The following is a 17,810-nucleotide window of genomic DNA, read 5'->3' on the forward strand; positions in this document are numbered from 1 at the left end:
ATTCTGTCACCTTGAAACTTCACCCGCAATTTTTTCCAAAAGACTCCCATATGGGCTTTTAAAATTGTTTCATAGTAGTATAGGACGCTTGTGTGGGCAGTAGCCAATCAGAAGGCCGTGCATATCATTAAAAAAGGCTCTCGACCAATCAGAGGGCCGGATTTGCTCATGAATATATTCATGAGTTAGGGGGTTATCAAAATATGCGTCTGCAGTGACGTCACAGGTCAGCAGTCTTTTGCATCCCAGGTCACGCGCGTGCCCAAATAAGGCGATAGACAGGAAATGAGTTTTCAAAGATGATTTTTTATTGATTTTACAGGAAGTAAAAAAATTACAATGGTGTGTATCCGTATGGAAACGACATGAAAGTGTTCGTGTCTACGACGCGTTTGTCGAAGACGAGTCCGTAGTGTTTGGTGTGTGTGATGACCTTGAGATGTTTGGTGGCTGGGTTTCTGTAGAAGAAGTTGGGGTTAACGACGGGGATGTTGCGTCGTTCACCGTCCTCGAGAGGTTGTTCGAGTTCGTCGAGTAGATTTTGTTTCATGACGTCATAGTTGAGTTGCCTGGATCCTCGTACATTGAGGGAGAAGCCACGCACCTTACAGCACACTTTTCCATTTTTTGTCTTGTACCCGTAATTCTTGGGTCCTGCTGAGGTGAAATCGATGATGTAATCACCGTCGTCGAGCTCGTTGGTCATCTCTCCGAGGTAATCGCCTAGCGGAACGTCGGCTTGACCTGGTTTGTGCGAGTAGATGACGGAATCGGTGTCAAAGTAGAGGACTTGTTGTTTTAATTGTTCCAGGTAGCTGTATAATTTGAGTCGAGCCCAGCAGGTGGTGAAAGCGGCGACGAAGATGTTGATTCGTCCGTTGTCGGGTTGATTGTCTTCGAGTTCGGCGTGGACGACCTCTAGGGCTTCGTCGTTGGGGATTCTGACTTGTTTTATCTCGTGGAAGGGATTGGAAACGAGGGCAAAGAGGTGCGCTGCGGTGTAGACGACTTCGGTAGTGGGTTTGTGTAGGTTTTCGCCGAACTTGCCCCAGAAAGAGTTGAGCATGAGTTTGGCGGTGGCTTTGCGTCCGGGATTTTTCTGGATCATGTCCGGATCGAGAGCGATGCCTTCTTTCTGGCGGTATTGTTGCACGTACTGTACCCTGTCTTGGGGGGTGTGACACCAGTTAGGGTAGCCGGCGGATTCCTGTTTGATTTTTAGCCAGGTGTTCACGTAATCGGCGAAGAGTCCTGTACGGCGTTGTCTTTCCGGGAAATGGTAGACTTCGTGGATCTTGATGAGCGTGTATCCCATGGCAACGGCTTTCTCGATTTCGGGGGTGCACCAGGTCCCTCGTAGCGTGCGTTGCTCGGCCGTGTGAGAGCATCGATGTGATTTCTCAAGGAGGGGTTTGTTCATTTCGTCTTCCATGCACGATCGGCAGAGTGGGAAGGTGAGTTTTTTCTCGTGCCGAAAAGGTAGAACGGGATGGTAAAGTTCGTGAGGTGGTAGTATGTCCACTTTGGCCATACCGAAGTAGTGATGGATGTCTTGGTCGTCGGGGTTGACGATGACTTGAGGGTGTCCTATGGGGTATTTGCTTCCCTTGTTGACCCAGGGGTAGAGCGACGTCACGTCCACGTACTTGGTTTGTTCCCCTTGGGTCACGTTGGTCACGTGATGCAGTTTGACGGCGTTTGTGCGTCCTCCGAAGAAAGCGTCTCGGGGTTCGAGGGGGTGTACGATTTCGAACGTGTCTAGGAACCGACGTAGATCAGTGTCGGTTTTGACTTCTAGGGCCCAGTCGCATTCCCACTTGACGCAGAGCTGGTAACCTTGGCGACTGAGAAGGTCGTGTTTGCGGAGTGTGGCCTCGTAGACTTCCTGCATGGTGCGATCGGCGTGATAGATGGGGTATCGGTCTCGATGGGTCGGGAAACAGCGAGGACACCCGTGCCATAGACATCCGTGGAATTCGTAGACGGTTCGAGTGGTCGGATCGTATCCGTCCACGAGATGATTGGCTAGTCGTACTTCGCCGCCGTTTCGTACCGTGAGGATACGATCACCTTGACCCGTGCGTTGCAACGAGTGTTCTTGCCAGGCTAGCCATTTCAGGGCTTCGACGGACTGATTGGATCGGGCGCCGTGCCATCCTCGCGGGGGTCTGGAGGCGATGGTGTTGAGCGGGACGAGTTTCTTGCGCCAGAATCGTTGGCAGGCGGAGGCGATGGTGAGGCATTTCTCCATGGGGTCAAAGTCGGCTTTTTGTTTGAATTCTTGCCGGAACTTTTGACAGCCTGCTTTGAGGAGTTTGACGTCTGACTCGCAGTAGGCTTCCATTTCTTCCCTTAGTACGAAATGGTAGTCGTTGTCGACTTTCTCTTGGTACCACTGTTCGAACTCGTCTTTCTTTTTGGCGGACATGCCGTCGGGATCGTACATGTCTCGCGGTGGCATGGGACCTTCGTACGCTTGATTTTCTAGAGTGTTGAATTTGTGCGGGAAGAATCCTTTACGCAGTTCGGTGATTCCGAAGGTGGCTGGAAAGTTGGCCAGCGGGAACGGGAGAAAGCAGAGGGAATCTTTGAAAGTCAGTCTGTCGGATTTTAGGGACAGTATCTTGGTGCCTATGGGGATTTGGTCCGTGACTTCTCGATGGGTGGCGTAACAGTGTTGCAGGATGAACATCCCGTCGTAGCCTTTGAGATTGTGAAAGATGACGATGACGTTCCGTTCCTTATTGTCCTGGTCGACGGCGAGGGATTCGAGGTGTTCGAACATGTCGGCGGTGCAGTTGGGCCCGTAGAAGGAGTGACATATCTCATCTTCGTCGTCTTCCAGGCAGAGTAGAATGGGGGTCTGATTCCCTTCGGCGTCGGTGATAGCTTCGTAGTCGCAGTACACTTGAAGGGGCGGGTATTTGTCTACCCAGACGCTCGTGTCCGGATCGTCGGGTCCGGGTTCTTCGAAGGGTCGCCCGTTGACTTTGTCGCGGGGGACGCGTATCCTTTCGGGCTCGTCTTCGTCTTCGGGGATGCGTTGGATGTAACAACGGTGCGTCTCCAGATAGACTTGTTTTTCACAGATGCGGCATTCGCCCCATCCGCACTTGTGACCACGGGGACGCCCTCCTCGCTTGTTCTTGTGTTTAAGCTCGTAGACGTGACAACACTTCTCACACTTTTTGTAAGTGTTGCAGATGGAGTGTTTGCTGTGACTCTGGACTTGCGAGTGAGCGTCGTAGCATCGGTCTCCGAAGAATTGTCTGTGACACGATTGGCAGATCTCAGTGGGTTCGGGAAACTTGCCTGGCGCTAGGGGTCGTTTTTTCTCGATGAAATCGGGGCAGTCTTTTCGTTTGCAGGCGGTGCACCATTGACCGAGGCAGGGATGATGACGAAAGTCGTCGTGATCGTAGCCTCGATTGCATTCGTCGCAGAAGTAGGATTTGCCGAGGAATCCCTTGAACGAATTGCATCCGTCGTAGTGATCGTCTTCTTTGATGAGACGAATGATCTTATCTGAGGGTTCGGGTCCCGCGTAGATGATCATGTGGGGTGGGTCGATGGACATGACTTTGATCTGGTAGCCAGGTAACGCTTTTTGAAATTGTTGCAGTTCGTGAATGCCGCAAGGTCCTTCGGGAACGTTGGCTCGACGGTGTAGGTCTTTGGCCAATCGCTCTTGGACAGGACAACCCTGTTTGAGATTGTGGTAATCTTGGTCACGCGAATTCTCGTTCGCGTCTACCCAGGCTTTCATGGTGACGATGGCTCGGGCGCAGCAGAGAGTGTCTTTGTTTCGGATGGTCACGCGCGACCGTTTGACGATTCCCCGCACGGCGGCGCAACTCGGCCTGTATCGTTTTCCGTTCCCGCTGCCTGGACCTGGGGTACGTATGAAAGTGGTTTCCATGGTAAACGTGTCGTCGGGGGTGAATTCTTCGTTGGAGTTGAGTTTGGCCGCGAGAGACTGGAGATAAGTGGTTAGTCTTTCACTCCCTTCTTCGAATTCTTGCACGGTGAAGGTGGTGGACTGAAAGGCGTGCGTGAAGGCACGGGACTGCATGGTGAAATGGACCGTGGAGTGGGGTGTTAGGGTAGGATCCTGAGCGATTTGTTGCTCGATGGATCGTTGAAGGGCACGAGTCAATTCTTGGCCTATATTGTCATCGCGAGTCAAGTCTCTGTGTTGTTTGAGCGTGGCTTCGTACCGTTGTTTGTTGAGGACGTTTCTCCAGTGACGTCGAGCGCCTATGGGTCTTAATTCGAATTCTAGAGGTGGTCTTGCACCACCTCCGGTTTGGAGCATCGCTCGGTCGTCATTGTCGTCGTCGAAGGGGAAGGCTTCGTCGTAGGTCCGTCTGTTCTGTAAAAGGACATGAACGAGACAAAATGTTACGAACATTGCTTTTAATTAATGTAGTCTAGTATCATTCTATGGGGAAGGTGAATAACGTAGACTTAACACCCCATACACGGTAATAGGCTCGATCTAACCCTATCCCTATCAATACGGTTCTTATATTGCTGCATTGTTCTGTGTAGGTTCCGTACACGCACGTTTCCCTATTTCCAGTTCGTGGGCATATCCGTTGAACCACTTTGATTGGACCTAGGTCCCATACTGCTTTGATCTTGGCGAGGGTGCGTATCTCTTTACAAAGCTCTCGCCTGATTTGACGTTCGCGCGCCTCGACGAGAGCCTGGGCCTCTCGTAAGTGGAGAATGTAGGTCTGTATCTCGGGCGGTAACCAATCCCAGTAACTCTATGAAAAAAGATTAGGGTTAGAGTTCTAAAGATGACTTTCTTACATAGGGTACACGTCATACTCACTGCTTCATATTGGTCCATCAGTTGGTTCATCTCTTCATCGGTCACTGATTCATATTGATCCATCTGTTGGTTCATCTCCTCGTCGGTCAGCTCCTGTGCCATGGTTTCTTCTTTCCAGCGCTCGATACAAGTTCAAAACTCAGAGTGACTCGAACGGTTCGACTCGATTTTTTTTATACACACGGTATAATGGTGTCCAGTCTCCGACCGAGTGTAGGGGTATATCCACCTATCCCCTGGGTCGGTGGTAACACGTGACTTGGTCTCGATCTCATGGATTGGCTATCGCCTTATTTGGACATGCGCGTCACAACCTCGATTTCATATTTCTCCTTATTTGGACATGTTGCCCTTATTTGGGCATGGACGCTATGTTTTGCTACCAAAGGCACCACCTTGTTTATGCAAATCGAAAATACTGATTTTTTTTTTTTTTTTTTTTTTTTTTTTTTTTGCGAGATTTTTTTTTTTTTTTTTTTTTTTTTTTTTTTGTGCGAGATTTTTTTTTTTAAAATGTAATCACTGCATGCAGGATTAGAACCTGCGCAGGATAACATTCCCACTGGATTTTCAGCCCAGCGCCTTAAACCACTCGGCCACCATAGCTTGCTTAATCTTTTGAAAGAAATATTGTAGTATTAATGCAAATTTTGATGGCTTACCCCCTGGGTTTTTTTTTTTTTGCGAGATTTTTTTTTTTTTTTTTTTTTTTTTTTTTTTTGCGAGATTTTTTTTTTTTTTTTTGCGAGATTTTTTTTTTTTTATTGCGAGATTTTTTTTTTTTTTTTTTTTTGCGAGATTTTTTTTTTTTTTTTTTGCGAGATTTTTTTTTTTTTTTTTTGCGAGATTTTTTTTTTTTTTTTTTGCGAGATTTTTTTTTATTGCGAGATTTTTTTTTTTTTGCGAGATTTTTTTTTTTTGCGAGATTTTTTTTTTTTTTTTTTTTTTTTTTGCGAGATTTTTTTTTTTTTTGCGAGATTTTTTTTTTTTTTGCGAGATTTTTTTTTTTTTGCGAGATTTTTTTTTTTTTGCGAGATTTTTTTTTATTGCGAGATTTTTTTTTTTTTTGCGAGATTTTTTTTTTTTGCGAGATTTTTTTTTTTTTGCGAGATTTTTTTTTTTTTTTTTTTTTTTTTGCGAGATTTTTTTGTTTTTTGCGAGATTTTTTTTTTTTTTTTTGCGAGATTTTTTTTTTTTTGCGAGATTTTTTTGCGAGATTTTTTTTTTTTTTTTTTGCGAGATTTTTTTTTATTGCGAGATTTTTTTTTTTGCGAGATTTTTTTGCGAGATTTTTTTTTTTTTTTTTGCGAGATTTTTTTGCGAGATTTTTTTTTTTTGCGAGATTTTTTTTTTGCGAGATTTTTTTTTTTTGCGAGATTTTTTTTTTTGCGAGATTTTTTTTTTTTGCGAGATTTTTTTTTTGCGAGATTTTTTTTTTTTTTTTGCGAGATTTTTTTTTATTGCGAGATTTTTTTTTTTTTTTTTTTTTGCGAGATTTTTTTTTTTTTTTTTTTTTTGTGAAGTTTAATTTATTTAAATTGTTTAAAAATTACTATTAGCTTCCATGAAGGAAAACTTTTTTTCTAGAGAGTATTTTTTATGCTCTTTTAAATGAGATATAGTAGATATAGAGATATAGAGATATAGAGATATAGAGAGATATAGTAGATAGATAGAGCACGATTATTCTCCACGCCCATTTTAGAACTTGTATGAGCGTCCATTACGGAAGACCATGCCTGCCCGCTCCGCTGAAGCATTGAAACGACAGAGAGTGAGAAGAAGAGAGTTCGTGCGAGAGTGGAAGAAAAGAAATCCGGAGAAAGTTCGCGAGCAGAAAAGACGGTATCGTGCACGGTACAAGATGCGTGACATGGTGCGCGACGCGTTAAATCGTTATAGGGAACGCAAACGTCGCTCCCGTTTACCTGCAACACGACAGTGGGAAGAGCATGATTACGATCCGGATGAAATTCTTCGGGGTTTGTTGGGAGTTCGGGTTGAGCTGACGGATTTCAGGAAAACAATACCACCGTCCAACACCACGACCACCGCCGCTAAGAGCACTACCACTGCAACACGACAGTGGGAAGAGCATGATTACGATCCGGATGAAATTCTTCGGGGTTTGTTTGGAGGTCGGGTTGAGCTGAGGGATTTCAGGGGAACACTACCACCAACCAACACCAGTACCACCATTACCACTGCAACACTACCACTAATCAACACTAGTACCACCATTACCACTGCAGCACCACTGGCATTACCCCCACCGCAACGCCGTGGGAGGGTGGTGTCTTATTCCCCCACAGCCGCTAAGAGCACGACCACCGCCGCTAAGAGCACGACCACCAATACCACTGCAGCACCACAGGCATTACCCCCACCGCAACGCCGTGGGAGGTGGTTGTCTTATTCCTCCTCCTCTGACTCTGACTCTGAGCCTGATGAAGGGTTGGTAGCAGAGTTAGAACGCATGTTAGCGGAACCCGAGGATCCTGTAAAACGGAGACTTTCGGAAATCAGGAAAAAATAGGAAGGAAGCAGAAGAAAACAGAGTAAGACGAATGCAAGAAAGACGGAAAACAGAAAAAATGATAACTGAAATAGCTGCTGAGCTTGATAAGATGTCGTTTATGTTACACGACATGGGTAGATGGTTTCAACAATTTGAACGCGAGGATAAGGTAGAGCAGGCTACTCAGTTTGAATATTCTCGCAATGTATACATTACCGCCGAACTTATGAATCAGTTGGAACACTATTTATAGGACAAAAGAGACTCTTTTTGAAAAACAACAAAGCGTGTGTAACTTTAATTACAACAACAATAAAAGGTTTTACAATTTCCAACGTTTCTTGGTCTGCATGATTTTCTTAACAATGCGTTCTGTCATGGTTTTACGTCCGGGTAATTTGTCGATGGCCTGGATCATCTTGGTGTCGGCATCCCATTTGTCCTGTAAGTTCTTGGCCCTGGAATAGTCAATGTCGTGTTGTTTGGCCAGTCGGTCCAGACGGTTGATCCCGGGGTCTCCACGCGCCAGACGTTTCTTCAGTTTGGTACCAGGTCCCATGTACTGATAACCGGGCCAATGAAACTCGATCCCAGTCTTGGCCAACCATTTTTGGATGTCGATCCCATACCCTCGTTGGCGACGGCGACGTCGGGTACTTCTCCTCGGGGGTGGAGGTGCCTTTTTCCTCTTCTTAATCCGAGTCATAGTCCAGTCCCCTTCTCCAGGGGTCTTCAAAATCTTCCCACCCTGCTTGTAACTTTTCTGCGGCTGACGGTTTGACCTTCTTGTACTTCTTTGCCTTGCCTTTGGGACTGTAACCACCGTCGTCGTAGTCGATACCGAGTGATTTCAGTACACGTCTGGCTCTATCGGAGATGGGTGCTTTTTTCTTGGACGATAGGGGAGTTTTACCTAGCGTGACTGGTTTGGGTGGAATGGTAGGTTTGGGGGTTTTCTTCTCCTTTTTAAAACCTGACGTGGAGGGTATGGGGGTTTTCAGCTCCTTTTTCAGTCCTGTCGTAGAAAGGGGTTGTGGCGGGATGATCACAGGGGGTGCGGCTGGTTGGTTGACTCCCTTGAGGATCTGTTTCAACAGAGTTTCGACGGGTGCGTCGACCATGCCTTCGGGTTCTGTCGTTCCCTGGTACGAGATGGGACCGCTTTTACCCGTCCGTATACGTTTCACCAGTTTCCCTTCCTCAGAGGCGATGGGTTTGGTCATCTTAACGGCCATGCTGTCGGGGATGCGTTTGTCGTTCAGGATGAGATGTTCTTCGGCGGCCAGACGTCCGGCTTTGTTCAACAAGGCATTCTGGCTGATCTTCCCCTTGTAATAATCTTGCAGACGATTGAATTCTTGAACGGGCACCATCATGACTTCGTTCATACCTTCTGACTCAAGGTCGTGTCAGGAAACTCGGACAATTCTCTCAAGGCCGTCTCGTAACAGTCTTGCCAGTACCGTATGGATTCGTCTTTCTTTTCCAACTCGAGTTCGAGACTTTGAACGGTTCGCTTGCCTTTACCGCACTCCCTGCACAACTCGATGCACCCACCGGGCGGCGTGGTATCTCGTTTCGTTTGACAGGTTTGGCAGAAGTCACTGAACTTTAAAGCCATGTATTCTTGATACAGGTCGTGGTACCTCTTGTTCAAGTACTCGTACGAGTCTTTCCATCGGGCTTCGCGACGATTGGCGTCTTGCAACAACTGCACGAGTTTAGGAATGGTATTGTGGGACTCGTCTTCTCTCGGTGGGAAATTGGGTATGACGTCGATCCCCTCCAGCGGGTAACCGTCCTCACTGCGTCCTTTCACCGTACACAACATGCTTTGAAGCAACCGTGCAATCCGCTCCAGAACCCCGCTCCGTTTTGGGTGAGGAGATGTTCTCTTCGACGCTTGAGGGAGTTTTTGCGTCTACCCACTTCTCGCAAAACGTTTTTATGTCTTTTCAGTTTCCCATAAGTCGTTGCGTTGATGGGGATCCTCTTTTTCAGCAAATTGAGAACCATCTCGCTGATGGCGTTGATCTGATCTTTGTCGGCGAATTGCAACATCCGTTGACGTTTGTTTCGATTGGCTTCTTTCAGGACGCGCGTCAGGAAAGGACGTTGTCGTCGTAACCGCTTCATCGTGGACTTATGCGTACGAGCGGATTGGTGTACTCTTTTTATCGCTTTCCTCGACGCCTGAAGGCCGTTTGAAATGGTATCCTGCGTAAGACTCCTTCGATCTTTCCCCTGTTCTTATGGATATGTTTGTCCATTAAACCGAAGGGTCCAGCCAAAGAACCCAAACCCGCTGCTCTCATCATACTCGCCAAATCACCCCCTTTCTGTCTCCTTCTTCGTCTCCTCCTCCTCCTCCGTGCTGTCATGGTGACGAGTGAGGTGTACGACGCCGATCCTCGTCCTTTTATTTTTTCACATGATGGAGCATCGGAACGATTCGCCACTGCTATCCCACTTCTCACCTCGTCTCATCCGTTCCAACATCCTTTTGGTATGTTTAGCTTCTTGTTTGGCTCTCAGGCTTTCGATGCCTTTGGTGATACCCCAAGCCGCCTTGGGTAAACCCGCCACCACAGTGCCGATCCCTTCTCCCCTTTGGTACCGTCTTCTTTTAGTGGTTTTAGCGGTTTTACGCCTTCTCGAAGACGCTTTCTTTCTCCTCGACCTCTTGGGCATGTTGGTTCTGAATGAAGAGGATGCCCGAGATGTCATTTTTTATAGCGGCACGTGCCTAAATCGTAGGGCGTAGTCTCGAACGTATCGGTCGTACGTGGGAGATGTAAAATCCGTCACCACGTCGTCCAACGTTTGCATCTTGGTCAAAAACCCATCCAATTCCTCCACGCCACCCAAAGCGTAGTTCCTGAGTTCAGTCAACGTCTTTTCGTACGTCGTGTAAGCGAATTGGGCCATGTCCATCTTGAACGAATACTTCTTGAAATCGTTCCATCCTTTCAGTAAGGTGGCGAAAGCCGTCAATCCTACCACCGTGTACCCGTCTTTCCACACGGATCCCAAGACGATACTCACGGCCACCGTCAGTAAGGCCAGTCCGTTGAGAATGGCGTTGCACAATTTGTAGTAACCGAACATCTGCCTTCGACACCACCAATACTTGTGGTAGAAAGCGTACAAGACGTCCAAACGTTTCAGGGAATCCAAATCCACTACGGTGTTGAAAGGTTCATCCAATAAACAGACAGAAGTACTCATGACTCTTCTCTAACCAGTGCCAAACGTAGTCTGACTTTCTGTCGGGACGTTCGATCCTTTTAGCTTGTTGCTTGTATTCCCAGATCTCGTCCTTGAAGGCGGTTTCTACGGATTGGTTCAGGATGTCCTGGACCTGTCGGTAACTGTCGCACTCGTCCGCGATGCGTTTCATGTCTTCGTGATCCATGCTGGTCGCATCCCAGTAAGAGCGTGAGCATCGACATAGATGCAAAAAGTAGGGGAACCACTCGACTTCACTCCTCAACATCTTGATTCGAATGGTTTTTCATCGGCGAGGGGGTCGTCTTTTCTTAAGTCTCACAAGTCTTCGGATCCCTCGACCCACGCCTACTCCCACACCACCAATGGCAGCGGTGGTTCCAGCTCGGATGCCTGTTTTCACGGCGCGACCACCCAACGCTTTGGCCAATCCCAAGGCGGCCCCTTTACCAATGGGTAACATCGCAGACAGGGCATTCGCAAGAGCACCGCCCCATTGCTTTCTCCTTTTCTGTCGACGACGGCGTCTTCTCATGGTTGTTGTTCTCAGTTACGTACACTGGTCGAATTGCGTGTGACGGTAGGACGTTGTCCGTTTTTATAGGGGGTCGTAATCGTGTTGGTGGTCGTGATGCCCGCAATGCGACGACCCGCGGCCGTCTGTTGTTGGCGCAAAATCTCTTCCAATTGTTGTTGCATCTGGGCTTGGTCGAGAACATGGTCTCCTTGCCTCCTTCTTCTTCCTCCTCGACCCGATCGAATCGACGAAGGCGGTGTGGAGTCACTACCACTTCCACCTCCACCTCCGCCTCCGCCTCCACCTCCACCTCCGCCTCTGCCTCTGCCTCTGCCTCTTCCACTACCGCTACCACTAGCGCTACTTCGTCTGCGGCTGCCGGAATCACTGGAGGACGTGGGTGTATTTTGACGTGGGACGCGTCTCGGTCGTTTCCCTCCTCGAACGGCTCGTGCCAAAGGTGTGGACATTGTTATCCTGGGTGCCCCGACACCTGCCGTGACATTGGCGCGCGACACCGATCCAGCACTGCCGACACCCACCGTGACGTTGGTCTGCGGTGCACCCGAGCCAGCGGTGCCCACTCCGACGGGCGAGACATTGGGCAGGGGCGGTGTTGCCAGTGACGATCGCGGTGAAGGAGGCGTGTTCAGACTCGTACCCACACCCGCGGCAGGCGGAATCGGAGTACTCGTCCGAGCCGGTGTCCCCCAAGGCGAATAATCTTCCAGAGCCGAGAAGTTGAAATCGTCACTACCATAAGAGCTCATTTTTATCCATGTACCTTTCTCTTTCTATCTTCTTCTCGGCGAGTTCTCGTTGTTTATGAACCAAATAATCGAAACCTTCACCGTTATATGCGTTGATGATGGACCGTACTTGACGGTAACTCTCGCATTCCGTGACCTGTCTCATCGGTTCGTAGTCCAGCTCGTGGGGGTTCATGATGTATTTGAGCCTGTTTTTACACAGGTGAATGAATAGCGGAAACCACTCGACCTCGCTCCTCAACATGACGGGGTTGCAAACTGATGGCATCGGACGAATCCTTCGTCTTTTAACACATGGCTGAGGACACGTTGATCGTCCTGACTGGCTGGATGAAGATCCAATAGCATGTAACCGTAAGGTCGATCGGTGACCTTTCGAAACGTGTCCAACACCTCCTGCCATTGCGTGGGAAACGATTGCAGAAGTAAATTTCGTATCCCCAACTGATCCCGAGGGTTCTTGAAGGCCGCGATGTAATGCGCGTTGCGGGAAATGGTCTTGGCGAATTTTCCGTTGGGGAATAGATCCTGACACAAGTAAATCACCGTGATGTTCCGATGATGCGAATGTTTGGTGAAGAGATCCAACACGCGCTTGTCGTTACCACCCTCGTCCATCAGATCGTCCAGGACCAACACGCCCCCTCCAGGAAACCATCGGGGTAACTGTTCGCTGTCGGGGATGCCTTCGTAAAACTTGACTCCACCCTTCTTGAGCTTTTGGAAACCGTCTTGCCACGATCCGTAGCAGTAATGAATACTCTTCGGTGTCTGTTGGAACAAGTCGCCGTTCTCCAAGAGCAGTTTGGTGGTGAACACCGTCTTGCCGCACCCCGACGGACCCGCTATCAACAAACTCGACGGCGTGTGAAATTGAAACGCTTTGCGTCGTTCCATGATCATGAAATGGTCCAGGGTCTCGAGACGTTCCGTTTTTATCTGAACAACTTGGCCAATGGGGTCTTGACGGCAGGGATGCGTTTCAACAGACCCAATAGGGTGACCTTACGATTGAAACAGATGGGTTTTTTCTTGGCCCGACTCCTGATCTTGGCCATGGCTCTCTGGGCAGCGGCTCTCTTGGGACGCCCTTTTTTCTTGGCAGGCGCCGATCTCTTTTTTCGAGGTTTTTTCTTGGCGAATTTACTCAAGTCTCCGAACTTGTCTTCGTACCAATGCCTCTTTTTCATTCTTCTTTTCCTATCTTCCTTCTCGGAAAGCTTCGGCATGGCAGGGGCGGCTCTCTTGCGTTTCCTACGCGTGGTCACCGTCGCCGGTAATGCACCGGTGTCCAGGACGGACGGCGGTTGAAAAGACACTTGTCTTTTGGCGGGTTGAAGTATTTTCAGATTGAGTTGTCGTTTTGGCGGTTGGTTTTTCTTGAAATGAGCCTCACTGGGTTGAGGCGTCTTTCCACCCGCTTTTCCATAGCGTTTTTCTAACCTGGCTATCACGTCGTCCAAATGTCTATGCCCTTGAAACTGAAGAGCCATGACTACCACACAACCTCTTTTTCAAAAATGAACCTCTTTTATTTCGAACAGCTTAGTTTATAACAAATGACGCACTCCTCGGGAGGAACCGCTCGTGTCCTGGTGACACGGGGTTTTACAAATCTTGCGCCAGGCCAACTCGTCCACGATCAGACGTTCTACCATGTGTCCTACTTTACGATCGTTCTCCACAAACTCGTTTTTCTTAAAACGATTCAAGAACTCGTTCATGTCCCGACCTTCGGCTCGGTCGATCAGGAACATCAGGGCGTAACCGCCGCAACTCTGGCTGAACAGGGACTGCAGACTCTTGCCGTTGTGAATCTGGTACTTGAAATGACGATCCAACCATTCTTGGATCGGTTCGGCGGTTCCGTACGCGTCCAACGGTAGACCGTAACTGTCCAGGATCTCGCACTTGTTCTTGTCGGCCCACAAAGCGATCCAATGCACGCCCGGTTTATCGTGAGGGTCCGTGTTCACGATGTAAGCGGTCGGTCCTTCTTGAGGGACTGTCCTGGGAAGCCGATCGCAAGGGACCGTGCCGTAAAAGACACAGCGTAGGGACGGATTCGTCCGGGCCAAATGATCCAATTGTATATTATTCAAGGCTACTTTCTCCATTTTTTCTTCTCATTGGTACACGTCGTAGATGACGACTCGGTTCTCGTTGATCTCCAGCAAATTCTCGAATTCGCCGTACAACAAAATGGTCAGGTTTTCTCCAGGATTGGCTCCAAAATCGATCACCAGACGCAGTTCACCTTCTTGCTTGGGGTTCAACACTGGACTGTCCAAACATCCATTGGCCGTGTTGTCAAATACAAACATGTTGCATCTCTTGCCGTCCCCCCAATCCACTTTCCGGACCATGTTTCCTTTTCCCCTGCACAACGCTCCTGAGGCTTGGAGGAATCTGTAGTAACCTCTCTGATCTTTACTGTCCCCATTGTGATCGAGCTCCAAGGTCTCGTAGGGGTACTCTTCACCTCTCACCAATTGTTTGATGGAAGCCAGATTGAATTTTCCGAAATTGAACGGATTGATCGTCACAGTTCCGTTGAAGGCAGTTTGTTTCATCAACAACACCACTAGTCTATTAGGTAGCTTACTGTGGAAAGGATTGCTGCACTCGAAATGACGATTGTCGTTGGGATGCGAGTAAGTGCGAATTTCACCTCTCACCGTGGGGTAAGTGGCCACTCTTCCTCCTTTCAGGCTGGTCATGATCTCTCGGTACACCGAGGGAGTCACTCTCACTTGAGACAGGAACAATCTCACTTTCACGTCGGCTTCAGTCAGTCTGAGAGTACTAGCACCGTCCCATCGGATGGTCCACAGGGCTGGGGCATTGAAGTACATGTCGATCTGGATCTGCACGCCAGGTAACAGTAATTTGCTGAGATGAAACACTTCCAGGAAAGGTTTGAACCTCAAAGTCACGGCTTCTCCATCTAGAAACTGGGCTCGTCCCTGGACCACATTCTTGAGATCTTGGGGTAAGGCAGTATAATGAGCATGAGGAGTACCAAAATCCAACATATTGGCGGTCAATTCATCGGCATCTCCGTCGTCGGGTACACCGAGACAGTTGTACCATCCGCTGGGTGTCAGGATCGATTCACCGTCGTCTCGGTCGTAGTTCAACAGGGTCTCGATGTAAGCTTTGAGGTGGTAAGTATCCGTCTGGGGGCTGATGAGAGTCCCATTCAATCTCACATTGATCTGTTTGAAGAGGGTGTGAGCCAGATTGTTGGCGAGTCCCATGACATCCGCTGTCAACAGATTCGTGTTGTTACTTTTCTTGACGGTCAATTCCACTTCGAAGAAACTCTCGTTCAAGTCGATAAAGTCTTCTTGAGGATCGACTTGGAAGGTCACGGGGTTGATCCCCGTATTGAACGGGTTAATTCTCACCAACCGTCGAGACGACATGCTGACATCCGTGGGAGGGGTACTGAACATGTTCAGGCGAGGGTTACGAACCCCCGCCGACCGGGCATGAGCCACGAGGTCCGTCATCGTCTACGTCGTCGTCGTCTTCGTCTCCTTCTCAGGGCCGACTGCACCCAACGATAGTTCAGGCGTTTTGATCGGGACGGGAAGATCGATCCGCCTTTATACGTTCGTCGTATCGGAATAAGTCTCACGCGCCTCGAGTAAATGGGATTCATACTCCAAAGAGATCTTTTCTCACTTTTTTCGCCAACGCCCGTTTGATCTCTTGCGTCGCTTTACGTTTCACGGCTCGTGTCGCTCCTCTCTTGACCCCGGCGAGTCCACCTCTCCAATTGGGCTTTCCTCCCTTACCGCCCGAATTTAAACCTTTCAGACCCTCCGTGGCCGTCTCGGTGATAAAGTCTCGGAGAATGCCGGGACCTCGTTTCTTGACACCTCTCCAAGCCATGCCGAATCCGTCTCCGGATTGCTTTATTTTATCGGGATGAAATCGTACCAGCGTTCCACCGATCATTCTTTCTTAAAGTGTAACGTCACGATCGTATTGCCAGGTCCAAAGGTCGTCAGTTCTCCAGTTGTCTCAGCCACTTGCACCTCTATTATGTCAATGAGGTCTTTGCGCACGGGAATATATTGAATGTGGTAAGGCTCGAAATACTGGACACCCGCACCTCTTCGGATCAAGTTGACCTCTCTCAGTAAATCCGTGACCTGATTTCCCACCACGCCACTTCTAGCCACGTCCGAGTAGACGAACAAAGAGCGCGACCTGTTTCCCACCACCACCTCGAACGCCTTGTTCAGGTTCAGAAAACGCCAATTGCAATAGATGCTGAGTTTCAAATAACTGTTTCCCGTTGAATAGGTTGAGACCGTCCAAAAAACAGGTAATCCATCCGAGTCGTGTAAGTCCCCGACGACACCAATGTTGGGAATTTCATCTTTGAAGAATTCGCTCTGCAAGTTAGGCCCCAGATTATAACCGCTGGCGTTCTTTTCGAGCCATCCCATTTTACAAGCCAGGTCGACATTGATGTGTAATGCAGGCACGTCTTTGATCGGACGTAAGATGTTTTCGTTGTCCGTGACCAGGTCTTCGCCTTCCCACTTGAACTTGACGTAGGTTCTTTTCCCATCACTCGTGACATATTTGGATCCTAATTTGGGTCCGTTGTACTTGAAGACGCGTTGTCGATCGAAATAGGCGATCATGGATTTCATGAGTCCAACACCGTCCACGTTGTGAATCACCTTCTTGAGGTCCTCCGTATCGAAGTAAGCTTCTCCATACATGTAGTGGCTAGTCGATTCTATGCGTCTCCATGCGGAAAAGGCCAAGGTGACTTTTTTATCAGGATCGTTCGGCGTCAAGGAAGGCAGCCTCACGTGGGCATCCGGCATGGCGATGCTACTCAATCCCACTTTCCAGCCTCCGTCTCCATTCAGGCGTAAGGGGTGCGGTAACCTGATCTTGAAATGGTTCGGTTTGTTGTCCGGGAACTCGCTCTTACTGCTGTGACTGGGTAAGCTGACGTAAAAATCACTCATCCTTTCTTGAAATGCAACGTGATCGTGGTCACGCCCGACGCAAAGTCCACCAGTCGTCCGTCGTTCTCAGATACCTGCGTCTCGACAATGTCCAAAAAGGTCGTGCGCACCGGTAGATATAGAATGTGTCTCGGTTGAAGGTCGACCACGTCCGGATCGTAACGCACCTGTTTCAACAGGTCCGTGACTTGATTCCCCGTCACCATACTCTGTCCCACATTCGAATACACGAACAAGGAACGACGCTCGTGACCGAACGCTTCCTCGTAACTGCGATCCAGGTCCGTGAACACCCAATTAATGAAACAACTCAAATGTAAGGTGTCCGGGTCGATCTTGTAAAATGTCTCGTCCCCGTCATTCTGTCCTATGATCAAGTCCGTGGCCGTGGGTACGACTTCCGTGGGAAATTCTTTCCTCAGGTGGGGTCCCAAGACGTAACCCGGTTGTCCGTTCTGTAATCTTCCCATCTTCACCCATTTCATCTTCTTGGCCAATTCGATGCCGATGTTCATTTGCGGGTAGACGCGTTTACCATTGATCAGGAGGCTGAGGCACGTTCTCGAATTGTCCAGGACGCATTCTCCATGCTCGGCCCGATGCATGACCGTGTACAGCAATTCGGTGGGATCGTCGGGTTTACTCTTTTTCTTGTACATCGTCACGTCGGCATCCGTTCTAGATCTCAACCTACGCAAGTATCGATCTCGTATCGCGTTCAGTAACTCGGTACCAGTCCTAGGCGTGAACTCCAAATCGCCCTCTCGCGTCGCTGAAGAGACCTGCGTGTATAGGTTTATGGAGGCGTTCACCATGTCGATCCACCAGATTTCAAACAGAAGAGAATCTTTCAAGTCCATCTTACGCGTCGCGGACGGAAACGAGAGGTCGCTGATACCCACTTTCCAGCCCGACTCTCTTAACTGCAACGGGTTCG

The 17,810-nt window shown here is 48.8% G+C and overlaps 1 protein-coding gene across 1 annotated transcript; it reads left to right on the top strand.

Annotated features, from left to right (window-relative positions):
- Positions 1–6,314: 6,314 nt before the first annotated feature.
- LOC145486553 (uncharacterized) lies at positions 6,315–7,382 on the top strand. The gene is made up of 2 exons (XM_081465239.1): positions 6,315–7,135; positions 7,244–7,382. Exons 1-2 carry the CDS (start codon positions 6,576–6,578, stop codon positions 7,374–7,376), a joined length of 693 nt encoding a protein of 230 aa, XP_081321365.1. The 5' UTR covers positions 6,315–6,575; the 3' UTR covers positions 7,377–7,382.
- Positions 7,383–17,810: the final 10,428 nt, after the last annotated feature.

Source organism: Orbicella franksi, chromosome 5, assembly GCF_964199315.1.
Source record: "Orbicella franksi chromosome 5, jaOrbFran1.1, whole genome shotgun sequence".
NCBI classification, from domain to species: domain Eukaryota; kingdom Metazoa; phylum Cnidaria; class Anthozoa; order Scleractinia; family Merulinidae; genus Orbicella; species Orbicella franksi.